Genomic DNA, 14577 nt, shown 5'->3' with positions numbered 1-14577 from the left:
GAGAGTCAGCCCGAGAGCTTTGCTGCCCTCTGCTGTATTTCTAAGGATACTGCAGCGAATATGTCGATATACTGACGATAAAATGAACCCGTCCGCACTTTTTGGTTTATTTTTATCTTGATATATGTACTTAATCGTCGTGAGCTACGAATAAGATTACATTTAATCTAGCTAATATATATATCTATGCATCCAATAATAATTTTTTCAAACTGTATTCTTTTGCTAAAAAAAGGTCTTCTATTAATATTTACCTGCCACAAATTAACCTAATTATCTTAAAAAACGACCAAATAAAGCTTTCAATATACACAGTGAATAGTGTTGTTGTTTATTTAGTGTCCTAGAAATCTAAGAATGTTGTCTTTTCAAGTGATGTAATGTAACTAAGCAGTTACTCAAGTCCTGTACTTATGTACAAATTTGAGGTATTTGTAATTTGAGTATTTTCTTTTCAAGCCGCTTTACATTTATACTCTAGGGGAAATATTGTACTTTGTACTGCACTATGTTTATGACAGCTTAAGTCACTCGTTACTTCACAAAGTAAGATTTTTGCACACAAAACTTTCTGTATAAAGCTTATGAAATGTAGTTTTGTTATAAATAAAGCCCCTAAGTAAATGTAAACAATTTGCTTTTATATCAGTGCATGAGTAATAACCATCTACTTCAAGCACAAAGTAACGTTTTCAATGCAGGACTTTAATTTGTAATCGAGTATTTTTACAGTGTGTCAGTTGCATATCAAGTAAAGTAAAGGATCTGAACACTTCTTCCACCACTGGTCTTTTCGCAAATTAATGGCTGGGTAAACAAATAAAAGCAGACCTATAATTCACCCTCTCTCCAGCACCAAATGACAGGCCTACATGCGTCTTCGTCGCTCTTGTTGCAGTGTCACCATTTCTCCTGCAGGGTGCAGCAACCACCAATGAACACGAACACATGGAGCCGTAGAATAAACCAGTGACATTTACTGCTGAAGGAAAATCAGACCTCTTTACTATACCACGAGCAGGTAAATATCTCGTGGTGGTAGCTTAATATTTACTAATAAAATGGTTTTATTTTCTTTTAATGACCGTCAAGTGAATCTGTAGAAGGCATCCAAATGCTTTGTTAGGAAGAGTCAGTCAGAGGGGTTTCCTCTCATGTTTCTGGTCGCATAATCTCGTTTTAAAGAGTTATTTTTGATCAAGTATTCCCTTCTAAACGGGATTTGAAACGTCAAGTCAAGCAAGGTTCACGCTGATAAAACGGGAAATTTAACACTACCCTGTTTTCATAATAAAATGCACGGTTTGTGATGCATGACTACAACAACGACGACAATCCCAGTAGCCTTTGAATACGTATAATCTTTTTCAAGTTGCCATTTTGGGTATAATCTTATATTAGGTTTATTTATTCATTCTGTTTAAATGGCTCAACAAATTCAACTGAGATTTAAAAAACACAAGGCTCATCCCAGGATACTTAATATTTCGTGTTGAAGGTGATAAACCATACAGCTCTCTTTACATTGGATATTAAGTTAAAGGCTCAGTTTCTAAATTATGGTACATTCATTGTTACAGAATGAGCTACATGTAGTATAATACAATATATTATATTAGAGTTCATGCATCAACCACAACATTGAAATGCCTTTGTGGGTGTACTGTACAGGCCTTTAAAGTACTTACCCGTACCACAGTGTAAAAATATTGTATGCAAATACTGATGTATTAGTATCTAGACATATTTGAAGTTTTCAAAATAATTCATTTTCCAAAGCGGCCCCTTTCAGAATCATACAGATTATAATTAGTGATGCATTCATTTGTATATCAGTTTAATGTTACAGCTGATAAAAGGTAGAGCTAATTTTATTTTATTTTATTTTATTTTATCTACTGCTGAGAAGCTCAGCCTATATTTATACATCTTAAATAATGAGTTGGTTGTATAGTATATTTTGTGCCAATAATGTAAATCTGTAAAACAACTACGAACTAAAGCTGTCAGGTAAATAGTAAAAAAGTGCAATCTTTGCCTCAAAGTACATTAAAAGTACCTGAAACATTGTACTTCAGTACAGTACTTGAGTGAATGTTCTAATAAAGCATTTAAAGAAAGAAAGAAAGAAAGAAAGAAAGAAAGAAAGAAAGAAAGAAAGAAAGAAAGAAAGAAAGAAAGAAAGAAAGAAAGAAGCAGAGGATGTGCTCAGCTTCATGACCTTTATTTTGAAATTCGGTACCGGAAGTGTAATTCCTCACTCTGTGTGTCTTGACGGCTGGTGGAGTTTTGAAGGAGAGCGTCTCGTCTCATCGTCCGCTCCTGGAAGGAAAAGTGATCGGCGGACTGGAGCACCTGAGCCCGCTTATCTCAGCTAGACTGTGGCCAGGTTGACCACTAGCTACGGCTCAGAAAAACCTTGAAAGTACTGTTAATATGTAGATTAAAAGCCCCACTTGCCACAAACACTGGATTTTTTTTCCTGAATGGGAGTGAGGAAACGCAGCTGGCTCCCGCAGCTCGCCTGAATCTCTTGCGCGCTCCGCTTGTTTTAACTTTGAGGAAATATGTAAGTGTGACCGGTGAGACTGTAACATGGAGCAGTCGGCTACGCTCGACATAGAGACGCTGAAGGTAAGCGATCAACGGCGAAAAAGTGCATCATTTCAGCTGAAACTTGCGTGTTGATCGGTGGGTGTGAGGAACAGTTCGCCACGGTTAGTTTGACGAGAGGACACTTCACGGAGCTGCTGATGAATTATTTATCCAAATACTGTTTTATTCAGCGGTCCAAGACCCTCGTGCGCCCCGCATGCAACAAGTGACTTCGATTGTTCCATTGAAGAAACAGCTAATTAAAGATGAATGGAAAGTGTCGGCGGGAACAGGCTTATTAATAAGCACTGACCGGCGCTCACACACCGCGTGCAGCCTGCCGGGACTCCACGCATCTCCCTCCCGCACTGCACCTCATATTCAATGCATCCTCCTCTTCAAGAGCCTCGGTAATGTGACAGCCTATGAATATTCTGCCTGCGTGGTTTCTCATTATCATTCCGGTCTAGCAGGGGAGGCAGTCACCTCTGAGTACAGTATGTGCGTCTCCGTGCTGCAGTGCAAGAAAAGCGGCTCGGAGTCAGAAATCTGCACAGCGGAGCTTCTGTTCGGCTGTGCGCTCAGGACACACACACACACACACACACACACACACACACACACACACACAGAGAGAGAGAGAGAGAGAGAGAGAGAGAGAGAGAGAGAGAGAGAGAGAGAGAGAGAGAGAGACGCGTACACACGCGCGCGCACCGGGCTGACTGGTTGGGTCACGCTTATCAGTCATGAAATCACTCCCGCACACACCGGCTCAGAGCTGATCCAGCACTTCTGCAAGTTTGCAAGTTTCAGCTCATTTGTCATGTTTAATGTGCTTTTTTTAATAAGGGCTGAACCAGCTTGCAAAATTATGTATATATATATCACGATTATTGTGACAGCTGTTGCGATATGAGTCACGATTTTAGTGCAAGGATAATTATTGCATTTCATTTTCAGTGCAACAAATCTAGACATGATGTGGATGTGGTCTCTGCTGTATCAAACAAGCATGTTCCTTAATGTGATTTATGGGCACCACAATGCTTCATTTGTGTTGTGGCACACTTTACTTTTATTTTAAAAAAAAAGAAAAAAGGCACCTCTTACCATCTGAACACTTGGCCATATTGCGATATCAATAATTGCATTAATTTTCCAGCCCTGCTTTGAAACCTCAGGGAAAGTGTGAGAATCCAGTCTTTTCTAATTAATTAAACAGAAGCTTTGTTTGCTTTCTGATGTTATTTTTGTTGATCAGGCTGTGTTCAGGCTGCCTCTTTCCCCCACGCGTTGGGCTGATGAATGCAAATGACGCCTATGGGGTGCTGTCCAAAATGGCCCCGTTGGCTCTCCAAGGATTTGCTCGGGATTAGCAAGAGAAGCTAGTGTACTGTGGAGAAGTGTCTGTCTGTTTACATCAGCAGTTTGTCATCTTCCTCCTGCTGCCAGAGCCATCATCAGCATCGAGGAAGGGGCAGACTCCACAACAGACCAGCTCTTGACATCAATGAAGGATGCAAAGGTCAGAGGTGCGGCGTGCCGACGAGGTTTGTTGCACCCTTTTGTGTAGTTGAACACAAATACCTTTCATGAAAGTGTCATCAAAAGCAGAGCGTGGAGTAGCAGAAGGAAATTCTGTCTGAAAACACGTCTTCAAACGGTCTGTGATGTTCAGTGTCGTTGGCGCTGCGCTCTGATTGAACAGCTGCGACCTTTCTTTGCGCTGGACTCATTGGAGATCTTTGATCCCCGCTGGTCTCGTACTGTCAGCGGGGCTTACCTTGTTGCTTTCAGTGGAAGGGAGTTGGCCGCCGCCCGTCCATGAAGAGCAACCACACAGCAAAAGATGAAGCCCCTGACGAGCTGTTGTAACTCCACCAGAGACGATGGAGCCACGAAAATTGAATTTCACATCCAAGCGGAGCTGCTATTGACAGCCGCATGCTTGATTGTCATGTCAACAGAATGTGAAATGCATTGACTTGCACATTTGAGAAGCATAACTGGCTCTCCCAGCTACAGCGGGCTTCTCTGTCTCTTTGATTGGGCTTTTTGTCAACCTAAGGATCCCACGGAAGCCACATAAATAGGTGCTTTAATACTGTGTCAGCCTTGTAAATTGATCATGTCCATCCCTTCTCGCTGCTGCTGCTGCTGCTGCTTCAGCGATTGTGCTGCGTTCATGTGCAGGATGGACGCGCACGGGCTTTACAGTCATTAGCGCATCTCAAATGTTTTCTTACCTCCAGCTGAGGCGGCCCTGCGGGGCTCCTGTGGCACCGCTGAGTGAGGGAGCGCTGGCCGATTTGCTGATTAACATTATCAAGCATTAATAACGTCTCATTTTCTTTCATTAGGGGCTTCTCAGCTGCATTTTGCTGCCTCTGCAGCACGTCAGTGTTTGATCAAAACAGCATGTAGAATATCACCCTCTCTGCTAATTGGTGAAGATGAGGCATGCTGGCAGTGGGAAGGGACTGCTGGGTAATTGCTGGCTTTGGCTGGCTCCAGCTGTAACGTCTGCACTCAGGGCTCTGAGGACCCCCTTCCTCTCCGAGCAAAAAGGAAAGTGACACAGATCTCTGCACAAACTTGAAAGGGATTGATGAAGTAGCATATACAAATATAAAAACGGTCGTGCAACAAATCCATAAGGACTTTTCCAGCGCAGCGCGTTATCTACAGAGACAGCAGTTTTTATAGCTTATTGTGCCTTAGAAAAGCAAGTTAGTGTGTGGGTGTTTTCTATTAATAGAAACTACATGCAATCACTGTAGGTGGTAAACCCTCCAAGCTTTGAGTAGATTTCAGACCCATCTGTTTGTGATAATCTGTTGACATTTGTCTTGAGTGTGCTTGAACGTATCCTTGTTATTTCATCAAAGATGGAGCTGCACAGCGAGCCTTTTTGGATGAGGATCTCAGACACTCAGAACGACTGTTGGCCTGGTTGGTTGTCTAAGTGGAGAGAAAAACGGTCTAAGGACTGGACATTTTGAGCGTTGACTTGTTCTTGGTTCCAGACTTTTAGTCGTGCACGCAGAACAGTTACATTATATATGATTAATTTATTGTTTTCAACCGCCAAAATGCAAAAGACTCGATTTGAATCACAAGTGTAGGGCAGAATGAACCAAACACTGAACAATACATGAGCGTGTTTTGCATAATATGCTGAGAAAGACATGTTATTGATCAGTCATGCCTTTAAATGCAGGAGTGAAACATGGCCTTTTCTCATTGATTGTTCAGAAACACACAAAATGCTAATTCTTTCAGCTCTGTTGCTTGAATAGATCTGTTCACTTTTCACTCAGATGAATAATACAGCAGTGATCTCCTTCGCTCTTTCTTTCAGCGTGTGTTTTGTGTCTAATGCTTCCTTTGACTCATGACAGGCAGGGTAGAAAAAGTGGAAATCTGCTCCATTGTTTGATGCGTGAAGATGTCTTAAACTGTGTCAGACCTGATTTCATTCTGGTTTTCTCTTAGCAAGATGATAATGGAGCATGTGCAGCTGGCAGGAGGCGTCTCAGACACAGGAAACGGGGTGATGGATGGCTCGTCAACCCCGGTGTTAGGGAGTGCACTTCTTTTTGGACTGGATTTGTCGCTCCCAATCTTTGGTCCTCTTACAGCACCAGGATAAAGTGGCATCTAGTGGTGAGGTTGCAGATTGCAACCAACTGAATACCCCTCCCTGCAGGTCAGAAGGGTGATTTTACTACATCAAACATCCCCAGGTGGGGAATCACCGGGCTCACAGTAACCAAACTCAGAATCTATCGTCTGATGGTGATTTAGCCTCAAAGGGCAGCAGCCTGTGTTTCGGGGCTTCCCGTGTAGCGGGTGGATATTCAGATAATGGATGTCTGGGTCAAGACTTCCTTGAATTATAGTTTCCAGCTCCGTCTGTTCCTGCAGTGACCTTTATCTGCTCCTATTTTCTAATTGTTATCAGGACTGCTTCTGTAGTCACTCTGCTGCTTAACAATGCTTTTGCATATAAAGTGTAAATTGTCTGACCTACTGAAGCTGACATAAACTGATAAATGGGATTCAGCATAGTGTGACGTGCCTGCACCGCATGCTTTCTAATCAATAGTTTGTTTTCACAAAAGGCAAAGTTGTTTGTCGCGCCCTGCGCTGCAGTTGGACGTCTCCATCAGTCCGGCCCGGCCTGTTTGTGGGACTCAGCTGTGACCGGCATGCTGAAATGACAGATTGACAAAACGCCAGCCACTATGCACTCCTCCGTTTGCTCTGTGAATGCCCGAGCTTTAGGAGGCATGACTCGACCAGGGTAATATATGCATTAAAACTCTTGCAAAGAAATCACAGGATCCACTAGCGTTGGGAACAGTGGGTTGCCATAGAAATTACAAGTGCTGAAGTTTCCCCTAGCAACAGTGGATTGGAAATAGACTGAATCTGTCCAGCAGGGGCACGGCTGTGGGCAAAAAGAGGTGTTATTTGAATGTTTGCACAAGTTAGATTCCAGTGTGAGGATGTTAGAAGTGTCTCGAGGATGATCTGCAGTCAGTTGTTGTGTCTTGCAGCATTGTGCAAAGTTGTGGTGGTAAACAAAAGTCTCCTCTGACACTGCATCAGGAGTTTATGTTCAGCCTCAGTGTGAGCACCTCTCATAACGCTCTTGTCCCTCAGCTGTATCGCTGGTGAAATTGGAATCGCTGACATTTCTAGGCCAGCGACACGGGCCATTTGTATTTGCTGCAAAGTCGCAACATCCATTTGTGAAACATCTGCCACCACTGACCTAAACTGCTCATCCAAGGAAACAGTCACTTAAACAGTGGATTAAGTTGCGAGGCGGTGGTAAAGCTTTTGTTAGGTGCCATGTTATTCTGAGTTATTATTCTGGTTTAGAGATTGCCCAATCATTCATGCCCTTGTAAGGAACACTGTCGATAATGGGAAGGATTTTGAAAACATAGCCTTCAGTGCACACAGACACAGACATTATATTCTTGTTGCTTTGTAAAAACTGAAAGCAGAACTTTCATATCATAGGCCAGTAACCAAAACCTTTATTAACTACTTATTACTGGTTTTAGTAATTATTCTCATTATCCGTTCAAGGTCCAGTTTGTGGGATTTAGGGGATCTATTGGGCAGAAGTGTATGTAAGTGTGTTTTCATCAGTGTTTACTCCCCTGAAAATAAGACTCATTGTGTTTTGGTCACTTTAGAATAAGCAGTATTCAATGGGTTACAATCTACAACCTCGCCACTAGATGGCACTGAGTCCAACACACTGGTCCTTTAATGTGAGCTATTTTATTAAATGAATAATTGTTTTATCTAAAATGTGAGAAAAATGTAAGAAATGAGCATTACAATTTCCCAGAATTCAATGTGACGTATTCACACAGCTTGTTCTATCCAGTCAGACTAAAAGATATTCAGTTTACTGTTACACATAGCAGCAAATCATCAGCAAACTATTAATGAATTATCAAAACAGTTTTGTCAGATAATTTTTGTTGATGGATTAACTGATTAATCTACTCGTCATTCCAGTTAAGGATGAATCCAGATGAGCTGCAGAGATAAGTTGTGTAATCCATCAATCAGCATACAGTTAATTGGCAGGAGCTGCGACAATCATCTTCAATCAGTCGTCTTCTCACAGTAAATGAAATCCTTTTAAGTTGTGTTGGACCAAAACTTTTGATGATGTCGTCTCGTGCTCTTGCATAGTTTCTTTTCTGACCAATTAATGGGTTAATTGAAAATATAATCAGCAGTTAAATCGCTAATCAAGGTAATGGTTGCAGCCACAAAGTAAAGGGTCCTGGATTTGGTAAATGTCTGAAGATGCAGCCGTTTCTGTGACTTCCCGGACGACCTGAAGGACGTATGCTTCTTCCTGCCAGCAGCCTTTTACCAGCTGCAGCAGCAGGCAGCATGTGGTGTAACATGCCGCCCGACACACACTGTTGCACAATTTTTAGAAAACCAATTTTAGAGTCTGTGGTTTATAATCAATACAATTCATCAACCGCTCTCCCTCGTAAGAGATATTGATCTGTTGAAACGATAATAAGTACCATCGCAGGCTGAGACTCTGCGTCCCGGCTGTTACAGCAGACGCTTTCTGTAGCATCGCTCCTTCTGTAAGCAAGTTGACTGCAACTATATCTGAACTGAGGAGGCACAGAGGAGCAAAGGATGCAGTTTCTTTCACTATTTAAACCTTGGTAAGTAATTTTCAGTCCCTGTTGGAAAGAGTGTTTGAGCTAAAGACTCTTTGCTTACTCTGCCACAGTTAATGAGAGCCTGTCAGGAAAACATACAATATAATGATACCTGCCATCAGTGTCCTATGCTAATGACATGCTGAGTGTGAATAAAGCATATGAGCCAATGAATTCTGACTTGAGTTATGCATGCAGTACACCTCTGGGGAAAACTGCGCACGTGTGTCAGTTAATAGATGTGTTTCATGCAATTAAAGCATTTTATGCTTGCGGGATAAATTAATGGTTACTTCTTGGAAGTATGAGGAGCTTTAAAAAAATCTTTGACATAATAAATCATTCTGCTGCTACTGGAAATGTTGTCTTGGGTTTGTATGAGCAGGCGCTTTTATTGATCATCTGTGCGAGAGAGTGGGATGGCAGGCCGCCTCAGTACGAATCCATCCCAACAACGGCTGAACGGAGCAGTTCAGAGCTCAGCCGGCTTCGCGCCTGTGATGGGGATTTTCACACTGTCAGCCCGCAGTCACGATCGGCTGGAGAACAGCAACTGCTCGCCCTCGCCTGGACGGCCACGCTTGACAGACATCATCCTCACTGATCTCAGATCAGAGCTCGCGTGTAGCAGCTTCTCAGTGACTGGCAGGCACTCCGACGCTCAGCCAGAGTGGAGAACATTTCTGTGGCACCGAATTGATCCTTTGTCTCATGATCCACCTCCTGTCTTCACTTGTGCTGAGTGGATGAAAAGCAGATGGCAATTTGTTCTTAATGTGAAATTTCATACCAGACTTTAAGTCATGGACTGACTGCCCGTGCCGAACGTCTCCGTTGGTTTCACATCTTCTGCCTCTGTGAAGGCTGCTTAGCGCACTCACATGTGAAAGATTGATGGGCAGTAACATTATAGAGATCTGAGCCGGAGGTGAGCGGTAAACAGGTCGGCCGCAGGGAGCTGTCACTCACAGCCACTTTCTCTGTGAGCACGGGGGATCTAGTTTGACAAAATGCCAACAAGTAATTAGCACGGTAAACAAAGCCGTGACACGCTTTTCCATCCACACAAATGAATTTCCATCATAAACGACATAAATACAAGCAGAAATGTCAAGGGCCTTGTTTTTCAAGACTGTCATGGACATTAAATGCTACGATTAGTTCCTTGTCTAGATTTGGCTGCAGAATTATTGACTTAAAGAAGTGTGAATATGCTTTTTAAGAGCTTTTCTGGGACAGATGTTCCCACAATTGATCACTAACTTTAAAGAGTGATGATTTCTGCTTCCTGTGGTGGAATCAAACACTTCATATTTAAATAAACTAATGTCCCCCAAGGAGACAGTCCTGTAGGCACATAGCTCGATGAATTAGTGCTAATTTCTAAAAGTGCAGGTTTGATGTATGCAGGTGCATCATGGCAACAGTTGCAAACAATGGAAAAATAGTCATTTTTTTCCCCAAAATAAGTCTGCAACCATTATTCCAAATTAAAAAAAAAAAAGTTCCTGGTGTATTGCAATTTGAAATATCTCCTTCTCGCTCCATTTAATTTGCAAACATGGATGCTCCAGGCTGCTGTAATACCCAGCTTACATTCATGCCATGTTCTCACCTTTTGTTCTTTATGTAGTAGCACCACTTTCAAAAATTGTAGAAGTAGACAGCCATGCCTGAGCGCAGACTCGAGGTAATAACCACTTACAATACGTGATTGCTTCTGTGGAGTGAATATATTCTAGACAGCCAGCTAACATAAAGGCTCCTGTGTGTGTGTGTGTGTGTGTGTGTGTGTGTGTGTGTGTGTGTGTGTGTGTGTGTGTGTGTGTGTGTGTGTGTGTGTGTGTGTGTGTGTGTGTGTGTGTGTGTGTGTGTGTGTGTGTGTGTGTGTGTGTGTGTTTGTTTGTTTTCCAGATTACACAGGAGCAGTTTATCCTTGCATCCCAGTCCCTGCACCTCCAGCGGCCCGGCTGTGATGCCGTGTACCCAGTGGGTCTGTACGGCTGGAGGAAAAGATGCCTTTATTTCTTTCTGCTGCTGCTGCTGGTCACCATGATCGTGAACCTGGCCCTCACTGTGTGGATCATTAAGGTCATGAATTTCTCAGTGGTGAGTCACAGCACGACATCGTCCAAAAACAAAATGAGCTATACTGAAATGATACGCATAAGGCTGCGTGCAGAACTTCAATGCTTTTATACTTCCCACCAAATTGCTTCAATTGCTTCAAGTAAATCTCACCATTGTCAGTGAGCCAATCAGCATGTTTGTACCAAGAACTAATGATGCTGGTGATTGGCTGTAATGTTATGTCACTTCATTACGTCCAGACACAGAGCTCACTGTCGCTAGGTGCTTATCTGCACACGTAACTACGTAAACGGTGCTGCTTATCAGCTAGCCTGCATCTGCTCATCAGTGAGACCAATCATCACGCCGTCCACCGTCTCCTCGCTTTCCACCTCCACCTGAAGCTGAGGCGGAGAGAGTTTCTGACAGCAAACTGACGGACAGGTGAAAGGAGAGAAATCTCCTGAAGCTGACGCGGTGGATGGTTGTCAGACCCGGGCTAGAGTGAGTTCAGTTGGGTAACATTAGGAAGTGTAATGATCAGTTTGGTAATTCTGACTGAGGTCTTACATGCAACAAAAAGGCTTGCATGACTTCTACAGTTACACAACATTTATTAAAACACAATCATAATACTAGCTCTTTAAGCACTTGGCATCGAGTGTACAGCCAGCTTTAAAATCAAGTGAAACAGCACGAGAGACAATCAGTCTTACAATGTGTTCTCATGCATTTCTAATATAAATAAAATGATGAAAAAGGCCAAACTGCAGATAAAGCACAGCGTTTAATCTCAATACTGGGCCGTGATACGACAATGACTACCATTATCAGTCTGCTTCTCTGCTCGTGTTGCTGTCTCAAAGGTGAAGGAAGAGCTTGTTAACCAACATTGATTTTATAACACATAGGTCAAGTATAGTTTTTACTCTCCCTCGATTTTGACCTTAATGCACGAAGCCTCAGTGGAAGAATTTATTCACGCAGGCCTGTTTGAAATGCCTCACCGCCACAATCTCCTGTGTGCTTTGTAAAGAATCAGGAAACACTTGGCAGCAGGACGGGCTGACACAGAATGTGTTAATCTCCGACGAAAACCAAACAAGGCAGATGCTGCGAGCTCCTCTGACATTTCCAGGGACAATGCACACACTTTACCATTTTGTCAACAAACTCACGATGGCAGCAATCCCCCCTCTGTGACGGATGCGTCCCCTGACTATTGCTATCACTCCTCCACTCGTTCGCCTCCCATCAATCTGTGTCATGAGTAAAAGACCTTATCAGTGCTGTTGGTGTCACTCCAGAAAATGTACTCCGCTGCTCCCCATCTCTCAGGACGGAGGCAGCTCAATAAGAAAACACGTGCCAAACTACACCCAGTTGTACTGGTATTATACTCTGTTTTGAGCGGCTGCTGGAACGAGAACATTCAGCTCCGAAAAAGCTGCCAGGCAACACCGTCTCACCGTTTTTGGCAAGACTGGTGTATGATCACCTATCTGGGGACAAATCTTGAAGACGGCTGCAGCCCAAAAGCATCGGCGTTAAAAATAAAACACTTGTGACGATTATGAGGAAGATGGTGGAAGAACAGGCCAAACAAGCGCGCTTGTCCGTCAAATAAGAGAGTTTAACATGGTGCTCCAGTTATTTCCATTACATAGAGTTAGATTTAAAGAGACAGATTTTATTGTCTTTTAAATCAAAATAAGTCAAAGTTGAACCAGCAGTGGTCAGATATCCTGACTTCAATCTGCAGTTTAAAAAAAAAAAGCAGCATCCTCACAACCTCCATTTCCCATAATGCAACTAACAGCAGCATACTGTTAGACCGTCTTTAGTAAACTTAGTAAGAGTGGGAAAAACCGTTAAATTAAATCCATTGTTAACACTAATATAATCAATTCAGCTTGTGTCTGTATCTGGTTCCACTTTAACAGACTGCTACAGATACACGACAACAAAAGCAGCTGATTCATGTGCTGCGACTACAAGGTTACCGCTTGAGCTAACCGCCTCGGAATAATGCATGAACCCTCCCAAGTCAGACCGTGAGTTGTTTTTCTTGTTCTCATTCGGCCAACGTTGCAGGAATGCACCCAGTGCCCACATTAAAGCGTCCCCAGGGTTATTCTCTCATACTTTCCAGAGCCCCCCCAGTGCCGCAAAAGACATTAGACAGCTGTTTTTACAGGCTCATAACTACTAAAATGACCTTTTATGTGTAAAATCAGTGGAGTTCTGCTTTAAATCAGTGTGTTGCCTCCATGTTCATGGCTTAAGAAAGGTCTTTGGTTGAGAAATTTGAGAGCACGGTACAAATAGATAATGGAGATGTAGGATTTTGAGATATCATGCAAAAGACAACAAAAGTAAAGCGGCATTAATAACAAGAAATTCTTCTCAATGTGCTTTCAGTGCAGCCTCCACTGCTAACTCCCTCTTGACTTGAAGAGGGACTTCAAGTTGAAGTTCTTGACTTAACTCCCTCCCTCTTCTGACTGCATGTCTGTCTGTCTGTCTCACTCTCCCTCTCTTGCTCTTCCTCTCTCACCCAACCGGTCGAGGCAGATGGCCGCCCACCCAGAGTCTGGTTCTGCTCGAGGTTTCTGCCTGTTAAGAGGAAGTTTTTCCTCGCCACTGTCGCCAAGTGCTTGCTCATGGGGGAATTGTTGGTTTCTTTGTGGATAAAAGAGCTTGGTCTGTACCAGCTCTATATGGAAAGTGTCCTGAGACAACTTCTGTTGTGATTTGGCGCTATACAAATAAATAAAATTGAATTGAATTGAATTGACTTCTTCTGTAGAATCAGTCGCATGTCTTCGTTGGTGTGCGGCATCACAAAATAACTCAAACTGCCTGTCTGTAAAGGATAGCGGTGTAACCTTGGGCGACATCTTCGGTTCTGCACTTTTCTTTTAAAGCTCACAAAAGCAGCATCTTCCCTTTGTCGTGTTTCCGCTTCAGAAACGTCGCAGGTGTGTTCATTTCTTTCTTTCACTGATGCTGAGGAGCTCGTCCAAGCCTTCAGCGCGTTACGACTGGACTATTGTAGCCCCCCCCCACCCCGCGCCCACTCATCTGACTGACTGCAGCTCGGGCTGAACTCTTCACACCCACCACATCACAGTCACTTCAGCGCAGGAGAGACTTTAATGTCTGGCTGCTGACATATAAAGAACTCCACGCTGCCCTGCCCACCTCCTCCACTCTTTGTCCTCCTGTCTGTCCCCAGTCCTGCCTCTCTACCATCATATGATGGAGCTCTCCTCGCTGTACTCCGCCTCCATAATTCACTGTCTCCATCCAGGGCCCATCTGTTCACACACAGCCTCGCAAAGATGCCCTCAAACTCCACTTTGCTCTTTGTGGTATGGCAAGGCTCATCCAATTTCTGCTGCGTTATCTACCGTCAGAATTTAAATGTAAAGTGACGAATATGCGGTGAAGTTTCTTCTGTTGGTTACACACACACAGTAATGCAGGTTTCAGCTATGTGCACTGTTTTCCAGAAAGTTTTAAGTGCTCATTTTATCCAATCTGTTGAGTTATAAACCCCTTTTTGTGGCAGATATTTGACAGGAAATGCCAAGGTGAAACAAATTTCGCTAACAATTTCATTTTGAGCCAGCGTTGCACACCACCAGGACCCTGAAACCAGCTCACCTACAGGGGCACAGCCTTTACA

General features: G+C 43.2%; 1 protein-coding gene across 3 annotated transcripts in view; it reads left to right on the top strand.

Moving 5' to 3' along the window:
- The first annotated feature begins 2249 nt into the window (after positions 1–2249).
- Positions 2250–14577, top strand: part of LOC139351205 (zeta-sarcoglycan-like) — a 44139-nt gene continuing 31811 nt past the window's right edge. For 2 of the 3 annotated variants that reach the window (XM_070992978.1, XM_070992979.1), the window contains exons 1-2: positions 2250–2634; positions 10731–10925. In XM_070992978.1, coding sequence (XP_070849079.1) covers positions 2596–2634; positions 10731–10925 — 234 coding nt within the window. In that variant the 5' untranslated portion in view covers positions 2250–2595. Of the gene's footprint in view, positions 2635–3959; positions 4146–10730; positions 10926–14577 lie in introns of those variants that run through there. The other variant, XM_070992980.1, reaches the window with a different exon arrangement.

This window comes from Chaetodon trifascialis, chromosome 23 (assembly GCF_039877785.1).
Source record: "Chaetodon trifascialis isolate fChaTrf1 chromosome 23, fChaTrf1.hap1, whole genome shotgun sequence".
Taxonomy (NCBI): Eukaryota; Metazoa; Chordata; class Actinopteri; order Chaetodontiformes; family Chaetodontidae; genus Chaetodon; species Chaetodon trifascialis.
This window is presented reverse-complemented; position numbering and strand designations above follow the sequence as displayed.